Here is an 18,436-nt window from a genome sequence, read left to right on the forward strand (position 1 = left end):
ATGGATAAAGGAGACGTGGTGCGTGTATACAATGGACTATTACTCAGCCATGAAAAAGGAACGAAATAACGCCATTTGCAGCAACATGGATGGCCCTAGAGATGATGTCATACTAAGTGAAGTAAGTCGGAGAAAGACAAATATATGATATCACTCATATGTGGAATCTAAGTTTTAAAAAATTGGTACCAATGAACTTATTTACAAAACAGAAACAGACTTACAGATTTCGAAAACAAACTTATGGTTACCAAAGGGGAAACATGGGTGGGGGGAGGGATAAATCAGGAGCTTAGGATGAACACACACACACTAATATGTATAAGATAGGTAACCAACAAGGACCTGCTGCTGTACGGCACAGGGAATGCTACTCAGTATTCTGCGATAACCTATATATATGTTTAACTGAATCACTTTGCTGTATACCTGAACCTAACACAACATTGTAAATCAGCTATACTGTGATAAAGTTAAAAACATAAAGAAGTCCACAGAATAATTTGGAACCGGTTACTGCCACCATCGGGGCTGGACGCTGGGAAGGTACTTGCATTCAGGTGTAGGAATGCGACTGTGTGGGTATGTGAAGGGCAGGAGGGAATTGCAGCAAACCAAAGAGCACAGGGAGGAAACGGGCTGCTCTGTCTTTGACAGCCATGCGCATGTGATGCCGACGTGTGCAGTAACTCATTTATCTCTCTCTTTGGCCAGTACAGGGTCACAAGTATAGCTGAATTAGGAGGATTTTAGGAGACTACACGTTACTATGGGACCAGGCTGCTGGCAGAACTGTTGTGTCTTGGGTCGTGCTGTTCCGGGTGGAGTCCCAGTTGACTACAGGTCTCAGAATCATCCTGATTTCGATACTCTATTCTGTTGACCTTGGTTCTTATTAGACCTTCTGCACTGACTTTCGGTTTAAAATGTGCTATGTAAGTTGAAGGGAGTTACCTTTTCTTGTGTGCTCTGTTCTTTAGATTTCCTCTGGAGTATTGTACATAGTTCTGGGTACCACACTTAAAGATGGATGTCACTTTGGAGAGTGCTTGGAGGTGGGTGACAGGATGGTAAGGTGTTAGGATGGTGTGAGGGTCGTTGGGAGGGATTCTTGTTGGGTGAAGAGAATTCTGGGCATGGCAGGGCTGACACAGAAGCAGTTTTCCAGTGATTGGAAGAAGAAATAGACTTCGTTGAATTTTTCCGAAGAGCAGACCGTCAATCAAAGAATCGCACTGGAACGTCGATAGTAGGGGAGGGCCTTTCATTGAACCCTTCCAGGAGTCGAGTGAATTCCGTGGAGGGGGAGTAAGCGAGCGGCCTGCCCTGGGGGGGTGTGAGAAGCAGCCAAGCAGCCGCAGGGCGTCACGTGAGGACGCTGCTGTTCGCACCCCTCTCTGGGGTTCACAGCCGTCCCAGCACGAAGCTCTCTTCAGCTCTCTTCCTCTGAGTGGGACAAAGCTTCCACTCTCTTCACTAAACAGTGTGTAATGTCTTCCAGCGATTTGCCACAGAATGTGGAGCAAAAAGCTAAGCGTGAGCCTTCCGAACAGAATCGGAACTTGAATAGAATCAGAAAGTGGGCCACGCCCCCCCCCCCCCCCCCGCCCCGCCCCGAAGAAGGGAGCGGAAATGGCACGGGAGGTGTTTGCAGACCACTCCTTCCCGGTGGCCTTGCGGGGGCTGGGATTGGTTCTCCAGTGACCCTTGGCCCAGATGCCGCCCTGGAGCTTCGTGGGTTCCTGTCTTATTCAGACCAGTTGGTGCTGCTTTTCCCTAAGAATCCATTTGCTTTTTGGTCGGTTCATTCACGAATTAGATACTGTGTGTCGGGCACTGTTCTCCATGCTGACGCGTCGGGGCTTGGGAGCAGGGCACTGGGCAGGAGGTCTGTGCCGCTCTGGGACTTCCCTGGTGGCTCAGTGGTTAAGAATCTGCCTGCCAATGCAGGGGACATGGGTTCGAGCCCTGGTCCGGGAAGATCCCACATGCTGCGGAGCAACTAAGCCTGTGCGTCACAACTACTGAGCCTGCGCTCTCGAGCCCGCGAGCCACAGCTACTGAAGCCCGCACACCTAGAGCCTGTGCTCCACAACAAAGAGAAGCCACCACAGTGAGAAGCCCGTGCACCGCAACGAAGAGTAGCTCCTCTTGCCGCAACTAGAGAAAGCCCGCACGCAACAACAAAGATCCAACGCAGCCAAAAAAAAATTTAAATATAAATAAATAAATTTATTTAAAATAAAAACCACTCTGGACCTTCTCTGTGGGCAGATCTCTTAGCGTCACCCTTTCTCCCTCACCCAGCCATCCCAAGTGGTTGGATAGCCAAGCAGAGCAGTGCCGCGGTGATACCTCTGCTGCTGTGCAGCGGGACAGACGAGCTGCCCCAGGTTTGTGTGCGTTGCAGACACTGTAGCTGTTGTGCAGAAGGAGAGACATGATGTTTCTGTCCCTTCTCTGGTGCAGGGACTTCGATGCCAAAAACAGAAGAGTGGTTGTATTATTTTTTTTTTATTTTTATATTTTGCGGTACGCGGGCCTCTCACTGTTGCGGCCTCTCCCGCTGCGGAGCACAGGCTCCGGACGCGCAGGCTCAGCGGCCATGGCTCACGGGCCCAGCCGCTCCGCGGCATGTGGGATCTTCCTGGACCGGGGCACGAACCCGTGTCCCCTGCATTGGCAGGCGGACTCTCAACCACTGCGCCACCAGGGAAGCCCTGTATTATTTTTTAATATCATTCATCAAGAGGATACATAATGACAAAAATGACTTACACATCTAGTAGCAGTAGGAATTTTAAATTAATTTGTATTTTATTAGTCTCAGCCACATCTCCACTCATTTGAAATGAATGAGTGTACACGTGTGGTCCGCGTGATCCGTTGAGTCCATAAGCAGAGCTCAGGCTGCACGTGGTCCCGTGCTGCGCCCGCCGCCCGCGGGTGGACTCCCTCCGCTCTCATGGCAGCCGTGGCCCACCCAGGTTGGGGGAGGAGGGGTGAGGGGCTTTCCCCGTCGCGTTCTCAGGGTTGACCTCTTTTCTAAAACTTCAGTTTTTCCTCTCGTCTCAGCTAATGATGGAAAACATGCACAGACTGTCTTAGTCAAAGAAAACTAGTCTCTTATTTTCACAGAGTTGAGCTGCTGGGAGAGGGGCTCCGGGGGGCGGTCTGACATCACGGGTCTCGCCCTCTCTGGGCAGCAGGTTGGGGAGCCCTGACTCCCCAGGCAAAGAAGGCCCGAGTGCTGGCCCTGTTCTCGGAGCGGAGCACAGCCTCTGGCTGCCTGGCCTCGGGGCCCACCGCGAGGAGAAGGGAAAGCAGAGGCTGAGCAGACGGGCAGGGACCCTCCCGCCAGGCCTGCCCCCAGGATGACCAGGGAGGAAACCAAGACACGAGGGGAGCGGACCCGGCGCCTGCAGCCGCTGAGCCAGCTGAGGGGCCTTAGCACGGGACAGACGGGCCTGCGCGGGGCCGTCACGTCCCGAAGTCACGTTCATAATAAAGAGCCCAAGTCACCCAGAAGGACAGGAGTCAGTTGTAGGATGTTGCAGACGGGGTTCTAACTACAGCACCTTTAAAGATTCTTGTGTCGTAAGGCTTACACGTCGGTCGTTTAGAAGCTTTACGGAAGTGGCCACCGTGGGCCCAGGTGACGGCTATCGGGTGTCCTGGGTGCCCTGGGTCCCCACGCGGGTCTGCGCAGTGACTGTGCCTGAGGGAAGAGAGACCCACCGTCTGGGGGACAGAGCAGGGCAGGAGGAGCAGCCATGAAACGTCCCCTGGGGCTGGCCCCCTGGAGGGTCCCCTAGGGCTGGCTTCCTGGAGGGTCCCCTGGGGCTGGCCCCCTGGAGCTGGTTCCCTGGAGGGTCCCCTGGGGCTGGCCCCCTGGAGGGCCCCCTGGAGCTGGCCCCCTGGAGGGTCCCCTGGGGCTGGCCCCCTGGAGGGTCGCCTGGAGGGCCCCCTGGGGCTGGCCCCCTGGAGGCCAGCGCAGCCAGGGCATCTCAGGGCTGGAGACTGTGGAGCCGTGGGCGGTGCTGTCTCAGTGCCGCTCGGTCTTGAGGGCGGCGACTGGAGACCCTTTGACTCAGCTACAGAGGCAGAGTCCAGTGAGGACGGCCGAAGCCTTCCTCAGACACGCCTGTCCTCTCCCCTGCCCAGAGCTGGTCACCCTCCCTCCAGCACCGAACAGCGCGCAGGAGTTGAGGCAGGAGGGGGAGGGCTGGCCTGATGGGAGCCCCCGTCCCGCCCCCGCCAGCCTGTGCCCTGGGCGCGCCTCTTCTCAGCTCCGTCTCCCTCCTCCTGCCCTGGGAAGGGTGCGGACACCCCCGAGGCTGGCACGGGCGTTGGGGAGAGAAGGCGGGCATTGGACGCAGCTGGCCCGGGCCTTGGGGTTGGTTATCGACGGGCGCATCCGCGCAGGACTGAGGAGAAGGTCTGCTGGTTCGTTCACTCTCTACCTGCAGTGGTCCTGAGCTGGACGGCCGGGAGGATGGCTTGGCCGATGAGGGTCTGCGGTCCTGCGCGTCGGGGCGGGTGATGCCTTTTCCTGGCTTCCTGAATTGCACTTGGAGGAGCAGTCGGGGGGGGGCAGCTGGCCCTCCAGCTTCTCACCGGCAGGCCTGGCCTCACACACTTTGTCACCTCAGTGCTGATTAAATGTCCTCGTGATGACAGGCATGTGTGACAAGGACACCTCAGGTCCGGTGGATGTTAGGGGCCTCTGAAAATGTCCAGACCAGGCTTCAAAAAAATGGGTGTGGGGGGGAAGAGATTAACTACAGGGAAAGCAGAATAAAACATGGATGTGGAGAATATCTAAAGGAGTAAAAGCACTGGGGGTAAAAGCCATGGAAACTGTATTAGTCTCTGGGGCTGCCATGACCAAGTGCCACAGACTGGGTGGCTTCAGCAGGAGAAATGTATTTCCTCCCAGTTACGGAGGCTGGAGTCTGAGATGGAGCTGAGGGCAGGGTTGCTTCTTCCGAGCGCTGTGAGGACCGCTTGTCCCAGGCCTCTCTCTCAGCTTCCGGTGGCCTCGGGCATTCCTTGGCTTATAGATTGCGTTCTCCCTACGTCTTCACGTCTCACGTCGTCTTTTCTTGGTGCATGTCTGTCACTGTGTCCAACTTCCCCCTTTAGAAGGACACCAGCCATTGGCTGAGGGCCCACCTTAATGCCCTCATCTTAATATGATTCTCTGTGAAGACCTTGTTTCCAACTAAAAGCACAGGTACTGGGGTTGGGTCTTCAGCCTCTTTTGGGGGCAGGGGACACAATTCAACCCATAACTGATAAAAGGTAATTGAAAGGAGAAAGTGGAATGGCTAACAAATGTATGAAGAGGCCCTCAGTTGCGCTGGTGCCAGACGTGACTGAGGACGCAGTGGTGGGAGGAGTGCAGTGGACGCGGGGTCCTAAAGGGCTCCGGCAGCACCCGCTGGCCCTGAAGGCGGGGCGCCCTGCAGCCAGAAGCCTTCCCTCCGGAGATGCACCTGCGCGGCACCCAGGCACAGGAATGTCAACACCGTGGGACTGTTGATAACTAGGAAAACCCGACATGGCCAAATGCCTGTCGGGACAGCAGTGGATCGACAAGCTGGTGGATTCCTGTGAAGGAATCCTGTATGGCAGGTGACGAGCATGAATGAACCGGATCGCTAGGCCAGACACACGTGAGGGGAAAAAGCCCGGCTGTTAAGTACATACAGTGATGGGAACGTAAAATGTGCTGCTCTGATTTACAGATACGTTCACAGGTGGTCAGAGGACAAAGGCTCAGGGGGGAAGCATCTCCCAATATGGGCCAGCAGGTGCATCTAGGGATGAAGAAGGGGCAGGGGCCTGGGGGGCGTGGAGGACCATGCTCTGCAGCTTTAATCCTTAGGAGGGAAGGAAAGATCTGAAGCAAATAGGATGGTGAGGTTTCATCTGTCAGTTCTGGGTGGTGGGTACATGGGTCTTTGTAGTTTTCTCTGCATCCCTCTCTTGAGACAGAAAGGTGAAAAGGAGAGGCTTTGGAGCCAGTCAGATATAAATACAACCCTGGTACTGTGTTAGTGTTGCAACCTTAGGCAGGTTACTTATCTCCCTGCATCTCAGCGTGCACACCTATGCGATGGAGATGCTGACGCTTACGTTGCAGCACTGTGGTGGATTTAATAAGGTGAGAATGATAACTACCTTCAGTAGATGGTAGTTGATGGTAATAAAGGAAACCCACGTAAGCAGTTTACTCGGAGGGATTCCCCAGCTCGTAGTGCTCTCTCTCTGGGCAGGTCTTTCTGAGGCAGCCATTGCAATGGAGGTGCTTCTCCCTGGCACTGTAGGTCACACCTGTCATGGGACAGAGCCAGTGAGGAGTGTGTCGCTTAGTTCCAGGTAGTGGGTTTTTGAAATGTGAACTAGCAGAAACGGGGGTGGGTGGCATGTTACTCGGTTGGAAAGATGGGGCAGGGATGTCGTCAGCCGACTGCACGGTCCTCCAAGCTCAGGTCGGGCTCCCTTGAACCTTGGATGCGGTAGGGCTGTGGCTTTTTTCTTGATGATTAAGTTATGTTAAGCGGTGGCAGGTGTCCTATACGACACAGTCTTCCCCCCAGTCAAAGGCAGAGACAGCTGCCCCCGAGTCACTGCCGAGCAGGACGTGCTGGGCACCGCAGCAGACAGACCGCGGTCCCTCTGTGCCTTTGGGATGCCCTGAATGCCAGTATTTCTCAGCTTTTTCCGGCCCATGACACACAGCTCACCATTTTGTACCAGGAGGGCACCTCTGCCTCGCCTCCCACCCCTTCCCCATGCCAACGCCTTCCCTCCACACCACACACCCTGGCGGCGCTGTCTTGCCCCGCCGCTTCCCGTCTGAAATTGGTACCTTGGAGTGACGAGACTGACCCAGGATGTCCTGGACACACCCACGCGCCCTCCCGCCTGGTTGGGAAGCAGTGAATTCTCCTGCTCACAGTGAATTCTCCTGGTTGGGAAGCAGTGAATTCTCCTGGGAAGCAGTTGGGGGTGATGCGTGAGGTTTGGATGACCTGGGGGACACTTAGAAGCGGGGGAAGGGGAAACAGAAGATGGGGAAGGTAGTGAAAGGGAGAAACTATTTCACAGCTGTTTATGGCTGTTTAAATGCTCCCTAAATTCTGCATTTTTCAGAAAAAAAAGTCTTTCCTGTTGGGAATTTCCTCTGAAATTGCCTCAGTTCCCTTTCGTTCACCACAGAGCCTAACTGGACTCACACATGATATGTGTACTTTAATAGTTCAGTTAGGGGCTTCCCTGGTGGCACAGTGGTTAAGAATCCACCTGCCAGTGCAGGGGACATGGGTTCGACCCCTGGTCTGCGAAGATCCCACATGCCGCGGAGCAATTAAGCCTGTGCGCCACAACTACTGAGCCCGTGCGCCACAACTTCTGAAGCCTGTGCGCACCTAGAGCCTGCGCACCGCAACGAAGAGTAGCCCCCACTCGCCGCAGCTAGAGAAAGCCTGCGCGCGGCGACGGAAGACCCAATGCAGCCAAAAATAAAATAAATTTTTAAAAAAGATAGTTCACTTAGTGAATGGTGCTTTAAACACCTGCTCTGTGCTCAGCCCCGTGCCTTGCAGGGTTGTCCCCTCACGCACATGCAGGTCCCCACCGTGCCCTCCGGTGCTCCAGTTTGGGGGGTCAGGGGGGGCCTCCTGGAAGCTGGGGATGGAGGGGTGGGTGATGCGGGGGCCTGCAGTGAGGATGGCTGAGCGGCTGGGTGTCTGGTTGCCGTCCCGCCTCTACCGCTCAGGCTAAGCGTTTATTGTCCTCACCTCCGGCCTCTTTTCTGAGAGACAGGGACGGGGCCATCTACTTGATCCACGTCACAGACCCAGCAACTCAGCAAGTAATGGCAGGGGAGAGACATTTTCTGGTTTTAATTTTTTTTAATTACTATTATTTTTAATTGTAGTGCATACAGTGTACCATTTTAGCCATTTTTAAGTGTACAGTTCAACGGCATTAAGTATCTTCTCTGAGGAAGCTTTCTAAAATTAACGGTGCTTCAACAACTTTATTGTGATTCGTGTTGGGCCGTGAAGGTGAAGGTTTGTTACCCATCCTGTAGGTTCCCAGAGGGCGGACGCTTGTGTGAGGGATGCAGAGGACAGGCAAGATGGGTGAGTCGGAGGCCGGGCTCGGTCTTTGCCGTGACCCTCGTGGGCCCTGCTCCCTCCTTCCTTGAACCTCCATATACACCTCACCCTCGTGCACAGTGGGTGTTGCCACAGACCTTCAGTCCCCTCCTGCCGTGGGTGTTCTGCATCCCATTGGCCGGGACACCCTGTCACCTCAGGGATGTTCCTGTATTATGGGAGCCTGGGCCCGCGCGGGGAACACGGGGGCCGGGTTGGGCCGAGGGGCCTACAGCATGGGGACCCCCGGGGCCCCAGAACGTTTCCTCCAAAGCACTAAGTAAATAGCTTCATCCCCACGTCCCTTCCCTGTGCTAAGAATTCAGACTCCCTTTGGTTTAGTGAATTGGTGTCAGGAGGTAAGGAATTTAGTTGAGGCCCGAGATTGTCAAGTAAGACCTTCCCGAGGGTTTCCTTCAGCTCTGAGCCCCAGCCGGCTGAAGGGCGGGAAAACCTCACGTTGATGACTGTGCGAGTGGATGCACTTTCCTCAGTTTCACTGCCTGGAGTTGAGTCTACTTTTCCCCAGACACTGGGGACATTGCTGGCTTCTCGCCTCAGGGCAGAGCGGCAGCACGTGGCACCCATTTCTCTGTGGAAGCGCCCTCCCCAGGGTGAGGATGGGTCCCGGGAGGGGCTGTGCACCCCAAGCCTCCTGTCATCGGCTGCCCCTCTGCGTCCAGCCCCCCGCACGAGCCCTCTGGACTCTTTCCTGAGCAAACGTCGTCTTTAATGAGAACGGAGGCGCCGCGGGGCTCGCAGGCAGGAAGCGTGTGGTTTGGGTCCGGGAGCACATGACGCCCCGGGAAGCAGCGGAGCCCGGGGTATGAGTCACTGGGGGAAGGAAAACAACGTCTGTCTTCAAGCTCCGGGAACTGGGAAAACGAGCTGGAAATCTGAGTAATGTATAATTTTACTAAAATTAACCAGCGAGGTCTTCAGATGGTTTCTGGGTGTTTCAGTGGCTTTTCCGGTCCTTGATGCCTGCCGCGTCCTGCCTGCGGGGCCCATTCTCCCGTTCGCTCCCCGCGGGTTGACTTGGGACAGTCCCCATCGCTCCTCGGGCCCCCTGCCGTGCTGTGCAGTGTCGCGGTGCTGCGTGGTGCAGGGTGTGAGCACCGGCGCCCCCGGGCGACTCTCCAGCCTTCTGCCCGCTCCTCCGGCCCCGCGCCCCTCCCAGTGCTGTGGTGGTCACGGGGGAGCTTGTCGCCCCTGCCCGTGGTCGTGAGCCCATGAGAAGGGCTGTGTCTTCCTCTCTGTAACCGTCAGAAAATAGGGGCTCAGTTAACATCGGTTGAATATCGTGGGGCCTGAACTGGATGGAGGCGCGTTCCAAGTGACGTGTCCGGTCCCTGAGTTTGCAGAGTTCATGAAGTGACCTCTAGAAACCTCATTTTGGGGGGTAGGTTCCCTGACACAATGACAAACCTCACTGTGTCAGGGAAGCAATTCACATAGCTCATCAAACACTGAATTTTAGTCAAATTTAGATGGAAACCTGATGCTGGAGATGACTCTGTGTGACAACGTAGTCTTTTCAGACACTGGTCACCTGTATATTCAGTAATAAGTACCCGTTCAGGGAAAAGCCAGGTTATCTTGGGTTTGAAGGGCCTGAAGCCCATCGAGCCAGACGTCCCCGTTCTGTGCCATTCTGCAGGAACGTTCGGCGTTTGCGGTCACGACCGCACAGCCCTTCACTGTAAAGGCCTGTAATGTCATCTGAATCATCACAGGGAGATGAAATCATGGACAGGCTGGTTTCAGAATTACTTTTTTTCTTTTCTTTTTTTGGTATTGTAATTCTTTGAAACTTGTCAGGATCCGTGTGGTGTGTATGGAACATCTCATCTACACTGTGCCCAGAACATACTCTTCCGTGATTGTCTTCATGGGCTGCAAGTTTATTGTCTAATTGCTTCTAAGTCAGCTTGTATAGTCGACCAGCGAATAGCGCGGGGCTGGGGGGACACACCCATAAATTACATGCTGTGCCTTACGCGGTTCGTTGCCCTGTAGTTGATGAACTGAGCTTACGGCTGATTTGGTTCCACTAATGTCCATCGATCTCTCCACCGTCACAGAAGTCATTACCACATTTTTGCTCCTTTGTTATGAAAAAAAGACTGCTTTGGCAGCAGGGAACACAGCGGATTTAAGGGCTGAGACCTGAGGCACAAAGAACCCCTGGGCGGGGGTGAAACCTGGGCCTCGAGTTCCTGGGCTTCTACCATGAGGCCCACCGCTACTGTGCGGAGTCATTCTCCCCGTTCTCAAAGAGATGCAGCGTGTGACTTTGCCCTTAGACGAGATCCATCAGGTTGCAGGCAGGGCCCGTGCTACCGCCTCATCTGGGTCCCACTCGGCCCGCACCTGCCTGTGGTTGGACTTTCCTACGGCAGGGCCCTCCCGCTGGTGCGCCAGGCTCTCCACGCTCCACACCAGCCTGATCGCCACACCGTGAGCCAAACACCACGGCTCGCGGGCCAGTAGCCTCGGCCGGTGAGGAGACTGCGCTGGGTCTCGGTCCCCTCGTCTGGGGCGGGGGTGGTTACAGCCTCCCCTTCTCAGTGCTGTTGGGAAGACTGAATGAGCTGAGGCCGGTGGAGCCTTAGAACAGGACCCGGCAGGTAGGAGGCATGGGGTTACTTTGGCATCATCACCACCTTCATCCTTCTGAAGGCAGATCCTGGTTCAACCAAGCCAGCCTGGAGCACACAGGTGAGATCTCTGGGCTCCGAGCAAGTGGAGTTTGTTGAAGAAGCGCTCAGCCACTGCCGAGCAGGGGGCTGCCGTCTCGTCTGGATGGAGCTATGGAGCTGACTCTGGACCCTGGGAAGGTGCTTCTCCCCAGCACCCACCTGGGTTAGCATCCTGGCCCCTCAGTTACTGGTAGGCTATTCGATCAGAGCCTCAGACGGTGGGGTGATGATTGTGTAATATTTATCCACACCAAAGTGAGGGATGAAATGATCAGTGTGAGTGTCTCACCAAGGTCGCCAGCCCCCTTGCCTCCCAGAAGCTGCCAGGTTTTCCTGTCTGAACGTTCACTCCTCTTTTTCAGGAACAAGACGGCCAACGGGGACTGCCGGAAAGACCCCCGGGAACGGAGCCGCAGCCCCATTGAGCGAGCCGTGGCCCCCACTATGAGCCTGCACGGCAGCCACCTGTACACGTCCCTCCCCAGCCTCAGCATGGAGCAGCCCCTTGCACTGACCAAGAACAGCCTGGACGCTGGCAGGCCGGCCGGCCTCTCGCCCACCATGACCCCAGTGGAGCGGCAGCAGGTACACCCTTGTCCAGCGCGGCTCGGCCGGTGGCCGGTAGTGGGTCCGGGGGCTTGGGGGATGGAGGGTGGGGTGCAAGGAGGGCGGTGACAGACGTGGGGAGTAACCCCACCCTCGGTTCTGTACTGAGGGTGGTTTTAATTCTGACCTGGGCCTGCCTAGGCCTCGCCCCTTGGGACTAATGGCCTCAGACAAGACAATGTCTTTGGGGCTTAGTTTCTTTGCACGAGACGGGGTTGGTCTAGACTAGCTGTGTTTCTAGCAGTCTTCCTTGGCAGCCGTGTTTAGGGATCAATGTAATAATCCTAATAGGAATCCTGCGTCAACCCGTTACAGGGCCACACAGATGGAGTTAAATGCCAGGTTGCTTTGCTTTGGGCTGGAATCCTATGAAGTCAGTGGTCACAGTGGCTATTAGCTCCTGCTGGTCAGAAACCTGTGATTGGCAGACAAAGATTTTTTTTTTTTTTTTTAGGAAATTAAGTTGTTACTTAATAAACACAGATTGCTTGGTAGGAAAAAAGGCTTTAAAAAATGGGGTTCCTGGGGGCTTCCCTGGTGGCGCAGTGGTTGAGAGTCCACCTGCCGATGCAGGGGACGTGGGTTCGTGCCCCGGTCCAGGAAGATCCCACATGCCACGGAGCGGCTGGGCCCGTGAGCCATGGCCGCTGAGCCTGCGCGTCCGGAGCCTGTGCTCCGCAACGGGAGAGGCCACAACAGTGAGAGGCCCGTGTACCGCCAAAAAAAAAATGGGGTTCCTAGGGGAAGAGCTAATAAAAGGAGGCATTAGCCTTGAGGTTCAGAAACACTTGCACGAACCCATGGCTTTTCTCTCTGAACCTTTGGGGCCTGTGACCTAATAGGTCCTCACTCGGTGTTTGCTTAAGACTCTTGGACGTGGACAGCGAGCAGAGGAGGTGTTGGGACCGCCGGAGCCGGGCTCAGCCTCCAGGCCGCCGCTGTGTCCCCGGCCCGCGCCTGGTTCTGACCCAGTCTGTGACACCTGCTTGTGAGGGGCCCCGGGCGTTGGGCGAGGTTGCGCTGGTGCCTGTGGTTCCCAGTGAGGCTGATGGAGCCCAAAATCACAACCCTGTTTGTTTCCTTTGTTCTTCTAACAAAACTGCGTGGACACTTGCTTTGTGTAGGGAGTGTGTTAGAAACTGGTCAAGCTAGATGCGGGCGCTCACAGTTTTGAGTCTAGAGGACACAGGGAGTCAGATAACTGAAGTCTTAATGTATGAATTGGTGAGAACCAGGCTGAGTTAGCACGTAGTGGACACTCACCAGTGCTGCTGCGCCCCGGCACTGGGAGGCCCTGGAGCTACAGGAAGGAAGGGAGTTATACTGGGAGGGCCCGGGGCGTCTCCCAGACCCAGGGTCGCGGGTACAGCCAGGCTCAGGAAGCAAGGGCCGGCTCTTGCCTGGGCGAGCAGATAGGAGGCAGGACCCTCCTTCCTCCCCTGGCCCCGTGCCTGTCTCTGCATCCTTTTCTCTCTCTGCTTCTGGATCACACGGCCAGCTCGGCGTGGCCGTCCCCCAGCTCCTGAGCTCAACTTGAATCTTCTCCTGAGTCGGCCTCGGTGGCTGAGCCGCAGCTGAGGCAGATCTCCAGCCTGACCACGGGGCGAGGTCACTTATGAACATGGCTGCACAGCCCCATCTCGAGGATGGAGAGCACTTCACTACGAGAGAGCTGGTGGGGAGATCACGGGCTCGGGGGTTTAAATAGGCCCTTCAAAAGGTGGGCTGCACACTGCAGGCTGTCCTTCAGGTGCGGCATGACCAGCACCTGCAGGGCAGGACTCCTGGACGTGACCACGGGCCAGGCCCCCACACCCATCTCAGGCGATGCTCCACGCCCCTCAGGTACGAGTCTTCCCGTTTCATACTCAAAGAAATGGAAGCTTAGAGGGCTGAAGGTCCTGCCTACTGACTAGAGCTGGTTCACCCAGGTCCACCCGGCCTCAAAGCCATGTTCTCTCCTGTCTGCCGTTGTCGTCCACACGGGGCGGTGTCACACCAGGTCTCCTGGTGGCTCCATCCCATTGCTCACGCGTGGAATTAATAAAGCCCCGGATTCTTGGTTCACGGGCTGCCGCTAAGCTGCATCTTTTTCCATCCTGGATGTGTGGAATTTCTTGTTAGACCCAAGCACATCCCCGCTCACCGGTGTGGGTACAGATCTTCATCACAGACGTGTTCACTTCCCATCACAGGAAGGTTTGATGTGCAGACTTCACAGTGGCTACTGATCCACCTCTTTACGGGAAAGGCCGGGGGTGGACAAGGCCCGATTCCCTTGTTGACACTGCCTTTGGGGTGACCCTTCAGCTAGGTCCTGCTAGCTGTCTCGTCGTCCGGGTTTTCAGGAGTTAAGTTTCCTGGCTGGAACCTAAGGGCGCTCAGTTGGTTCACAGATGTTTTCTGTCCGGGCCTGGGGATGCAGACACTCGCTGGTCCCTGCTCTGAAGTGTGTGTGGTCGGGGAGGCAGGTGCCTCTGGAAGGGCTGGTATACTGGCTGAATGTGGGGCGGGCAGGGGGAGGGCCATGCTTCACAGAGATGATATTTGAACAGGGTTTTAAAGGACGAGCGGAGTTCGCCAGGCAGACTCTGCGGTGGTTTCGGGGAAGGAGGGCGAGCGTGGGCAGGCGCATGGGGTGAGGGTGCTTTGTGTGTAATTCAGGCACTTGGATAGGTTCCTGCGTTTCTGTCTCCATCGTGACTTGCACGGTCGTAACAGAAACCGACTTGAGCTGGCTTGGCTTGAGAAAAACCAGGAGTATATTAGAAGGGTCCTGGGATGGCCCAGAGAAGCCGGGGGTTGGGGGGGAGGGTTCCGAGGATACACTCTGAGAAGGGCAGGGCCAGGCGCTCTCAGGACCGTGACGGTAGGAGCCGTGGTCCCTTTACAGCCCCGACTCGGCGATGGTCTCATTTCAGATCCGAGAGTTGGGACAGGCCAGCTCCCAACAGCCAAGCCTCTGTCCCACGTCCCTCACCGATCCACACTGCCACTGCCTCACACTCAGGGTCACTGCTCAGACAAGGGAGAGCTTGGGAGGGGGCCGAGCGCACACCCCCCAAGACTCTAGTTCACGGTGGGTTCGGGTCGTTGAGCGGTGTGGCCCCCGACGTGAAGCAGGAGGCGGCACCTGGGCTTGACTGGATCTGCTGTTGGGCCGGCTCCAGGAGGGGCTCCCGCAGAGCGTGGGTACTGGTGAGGCCCCGCGCCGAGGCACCACTCCAACACCGAGGCCGCCGGCACTTGGTTCTCCAGGCGGGACGGGTGCCCGGCGTGGGGACTGAGGGGCGCCGGGGTGGCCGCCCGGCCTCGGAGCTGGGCGGGGATATGAGGATGGGGTCGCCACTTGGGGCGGGGTAGCCGAACCGCTGCTGCCGCCTGTGTGCCCGCGCCCGCACTGACGCCAGCCCCCTCCTTCCGCAGAACCGGCCCTCGGTGATCACGTGCGCCTCCGCCAGCGCCCGGAACTGCAACCTCTCCCACTGCCCCATCGCGCACAGCGGCTGCGCGGCCGGCCCGGCCAGCTACCGGAGGGCCCCGAGCTGTAAGTGCCCCGCTCAGGCCACTGCAGGGGACTGAGGGCTCCTTCCGTGTCCTCTTGGTCCCAGGAGCGGCTGGCCTCTGGGCCCCTTTCTGAGGGAGGTCGACACCCTGTTCTTTGAGCCCCGGTGCAGTGGCCTTGTGCTTGGCGGGGGGGTCGGGGGGGCCGGGGGAGCAGCACGTCGGCCCCGCCCTCCAGGCCCCATCTCTAGCGGGGCCCGCCGGCTGCAGCACGGGGGGTCTGAACGCGTTCACGGCCCGGCGCAGCAGGCGCGCCGCCCCGTGGCAGGCTCAGAGAGGTGACCTGTGCGGGGGGGCCCCCCGGTGTCCCCGGGTCCCAGCCCTGACCGCTGTCCTCCTCCCCGCAGCCGCCACCACCTGCGACCCCGTGGTGGAGGAGCATTTCCGCAGGAGCCTGGGCAAGAACTACAAGGAGCCCGAGCCGGCGCCCAACTCCGTGTCCATCACGGGCTCTGTGGACGACCACTTCGCCAAAGCCCTGGGCGACACATGGCTCCAGATCAAGGCGGCCAAGGACGGCGCGTCGAGCAGCCCCGAGTCGGCCTCTCGCAGGGGCCAGCCCGCCAGCCCCTCTGCCCACATGGTCAGCCACAGCCACTCCCCGTCTGTGGCCTCCTGAAGGGAGCACCGCCCTCCAACGCCACGTCCATCTGCATGGTTTGCCTGAGCTTCGAACAGTCAGTGCTTAAAAAATGGAAAAATGAAAAAAAAAAAAATCGTGGGGGTGGGGGGAGGGAGGGATGGTTTATTCGCAAAAACCACGTCGTCGGGATTTTTGTCTGTTTTGTACTTGCTTGGTATCCGTACCCGGGGCCCTCAGACGTGATAGCAGCACCTGCGCGTGGAACCTCTGTCCGCTGTCGCTCCCCAGTCCCTGCCTTGGTTACCAAAGAAGCCTCAGTGCAGGTCAGCTGCCCGACAGGGCCTGGACCCCACGGCTTGCGCTTTCTTAGTCACAGGCCAGGCCACTGGTGAGCCAGACGCTTTGTGCTTTTTCATTTGCTTCTCGAGACCGGGGCGTGTGCGGCTCAGCTTCCAGCCCACGTGTGTGTGTGCGCTTGTGTGTGTGCGTCTACTTGAAGAGAACAGAACTGTCGTGTCTGATTTGCACTATGGGAGGAGGACTCAAGTTGCCTGCCTGACAACTTTGTGCGAGATGATAGTACTCTGAGGGCAGACTGCTGAAAAACGGAGGGTTTAAGGATGACATTTCTGACCATGGGTGTGTTTTTCTGTTGTTGTATTAATTTAGACAAAACTGCTTTGGAAGGGGAAGTCTCATGCAGGTTTATAGGTCTTTCTCTGTCTAGATTTTCAGGTGCTTGCAACTGGACTGCAGACTCTACCAATCACGGGCATTTTACCTTTTCTAAACACTGCAGTTTGTTAGACTAGAGCTGAAGTTGGAGGATTCTGTAGTGCTTTAAACGTGATGCATGTTTTAATGGATAAAAATAGCTGGTTTCTATTAATTGTATAGACAGTAAACAGAAAGCTTAATACTTACTAGCTTCTTTTCAGAATTCGTTTATTTTTGTCAGTTACAGTCCTAGATATACTTACTGCTGGTACAGTTGTACTCTAAGATTTGTGTTTGATATTCACGTTACTCCCAAGTAGCGTGGGGCCAGTCGGTCCCTGGCAGGCCCTGGACACAGGCGGGCGAGTGGCTGGTCAGCTGCAGAGTAGGATGCTCGAGTTGTGGCTGCAGGCTGACAGTATCAGTTATTTTTTGCATCCCTGTCTGCTTCTTAACTCGCTCCCAGGGCAGTTGGGACTCGTGTCTTCCAACTTCCCTCGATGCAGAAACTGCTCCCTTTGAACTCGTGGCTGAACAGCAGATTCCTGACAATCTGTGAGATGGTGTTTTGTATGCTTCCTCGTACGCTGGGGCCAAGGCAGTATACATTCCTCTGACTTTATACAGTTATTACTGCATCTATTATCGTTTGCTATAGTAATAGCTACTAACTAGAACTTAGTGAAGAAGAAAGCATGACAGACCCAGCTGTGGATGTTCGACAGCTGCTCTTCTTTCTGGTAAACGTTTCCGTGCCCCTGCCCCTCCCCTGTGCTACTACCCTCCAGCCTTGCCCACCACAGGGCCTGAGCAGTCACCTGGCCAGGTGACTCGGGCATGACCACCTCACCCGCGAGGCACCGTGGACTCACCGGAGCTCTCGAGGCTGGTTGTCAGTATGAGAAAAGTACAGGTTCGCTGGTTGGCATTGGTGAACAGGCAGGAGGATGGGCTCTTGTGGCCACAGGGTGGCTGTACGTATTTGAAAAGGCGGAGGAAAGCCTCCCCTTTTGGCCCCCGCACATGTTTCCCTCCCACTTAACTGGGCTTCCAGGCTTCTGCATTCAGGCCCCTATATTTTCTGTAGGAAAAATCGTTGAGAACACTTTTTTTATATAGGTAACTTTAAGACCATCATTACGCTGTGCGTAAAGAATGTACAGAGAAATTTGTAGGTATTTTTTGAAGAACAATTAATTTGTTAATGATATGTAGCTATTTAATTTTTCCCTTTCCTATTGTAATCATTCATATTTTTTTGTTGTTTGGAAAAAAAAAGTTGATCTTTTTTTTTGTCGTAGATTTTGTCTGTAAAAGTGCAGGAACACAGTTATTCTATGAGAACACTGCATCTGCCTTAATAGCCACTAGTTTGTTATTGCTACAGGCTACTGAGCGTCGCCCCAGGAAAACAACCCCACTGCCGGCGGCTCTGTGCAGAACGGGCTCCTCGCACGCCCGCGTCCACCAGCGAGGCCATCGCTTTGCGAGGGACGGTGGCACTGAGGGCCGGGTCCCTGGTGCGCTGACCTATCTGGGATAGGCAGCACCTGGGAGGGGCCTCGGGCAGGAAACCAAACGGTCACCAGGAAGGGACACTCCCAGGCCTCGGGGGGGCACAGAGAGGTTCTTCACAGAGCCACGCCATCTGCAGTGTGTTCTGACCATTCTCTCCATGTTTGTAAATCTGTAATATACCATTCTCTGTGTGGCCTGTTTTTCCTGGAAGAAGAAGAAAAAAAAAAGGTTTGGCAGGCCATCTTTTTTTTGTACTTAAAAGTAGCCTTAAGAACAATAATAAAGTGCTCTTAAACCACAGACTGTATGTGTGATCCTTGGGTCCTGCAGTGACAGAGCCAGGCTGGGCGGGACCTTTGCTTGGAGCCCCAGAGAGGCCGGGGCAAGGCTCAGCAGCCCTGCCCTGCTGTACAGTGGCCTCCGATTTAGGCCCCGCACAAGCTGGAAAGCTGTAATTTTAACGCTCTAGGAGAAACGTCATTTACCTAACTTACTTACAGAAATCCAACTCTTGTACGACTCAGACTCAATTCTGACTTTGCTTCCAGGCCCAAGACAAAAAAGATGACACCACA

The 18,436-nt window shown here is 55.8% G+C and overlaps 1 protein-coding gene across 2 annotated transcripts in view; it reads left to right on the forward strand.

Moving 5' to 3' along the window:
• VGLL4 (vestigial like family member 4) overlaps nucleotides 1-18,155 on the forward strand; it is a 153,088-nt gene extending 134,933 nt beyond the window's left edge. For both annotated transcript variants that reach the window (XM_082848864.1, XM_082848863.1), the window contains 3 exons: nucleotides 11,236-11,458; nucleotides 14,906-15,026; nucleotides 15,391-18,155. In XM_082848864.1, coding sequence (XP_082704990.1) covers nucleotides 11,236-11,458; nucleotides 14,906-15,026; nucleotides 15,391-15,662 — 616 coding nt within the window. In that variant the 3' untranslated portion in view covers nucleotides 15,663-18,155. The remainder of the gene's footprint in view (nucleotides 1-11,235; nucleotides 11,459-14,905; nucleotides 15,027-15,390) is intronic.
• Nucleotides 18,156-18,436: the final 281 nt, after the last annotated feature.

This window comes from Leucopleurus acutus, assembly GCF_964270905.1.
Source record: "Leucopleurus acutus genome assembly, chromosome: 10".
NCBI classification, from domain to species: domain Eukaryota; kingdom Metazoa; phylum Chordata; class Mammalia; order Artiodactyla; family Delphinidae; genus Leucopleurus; species Leucopleurus acutus.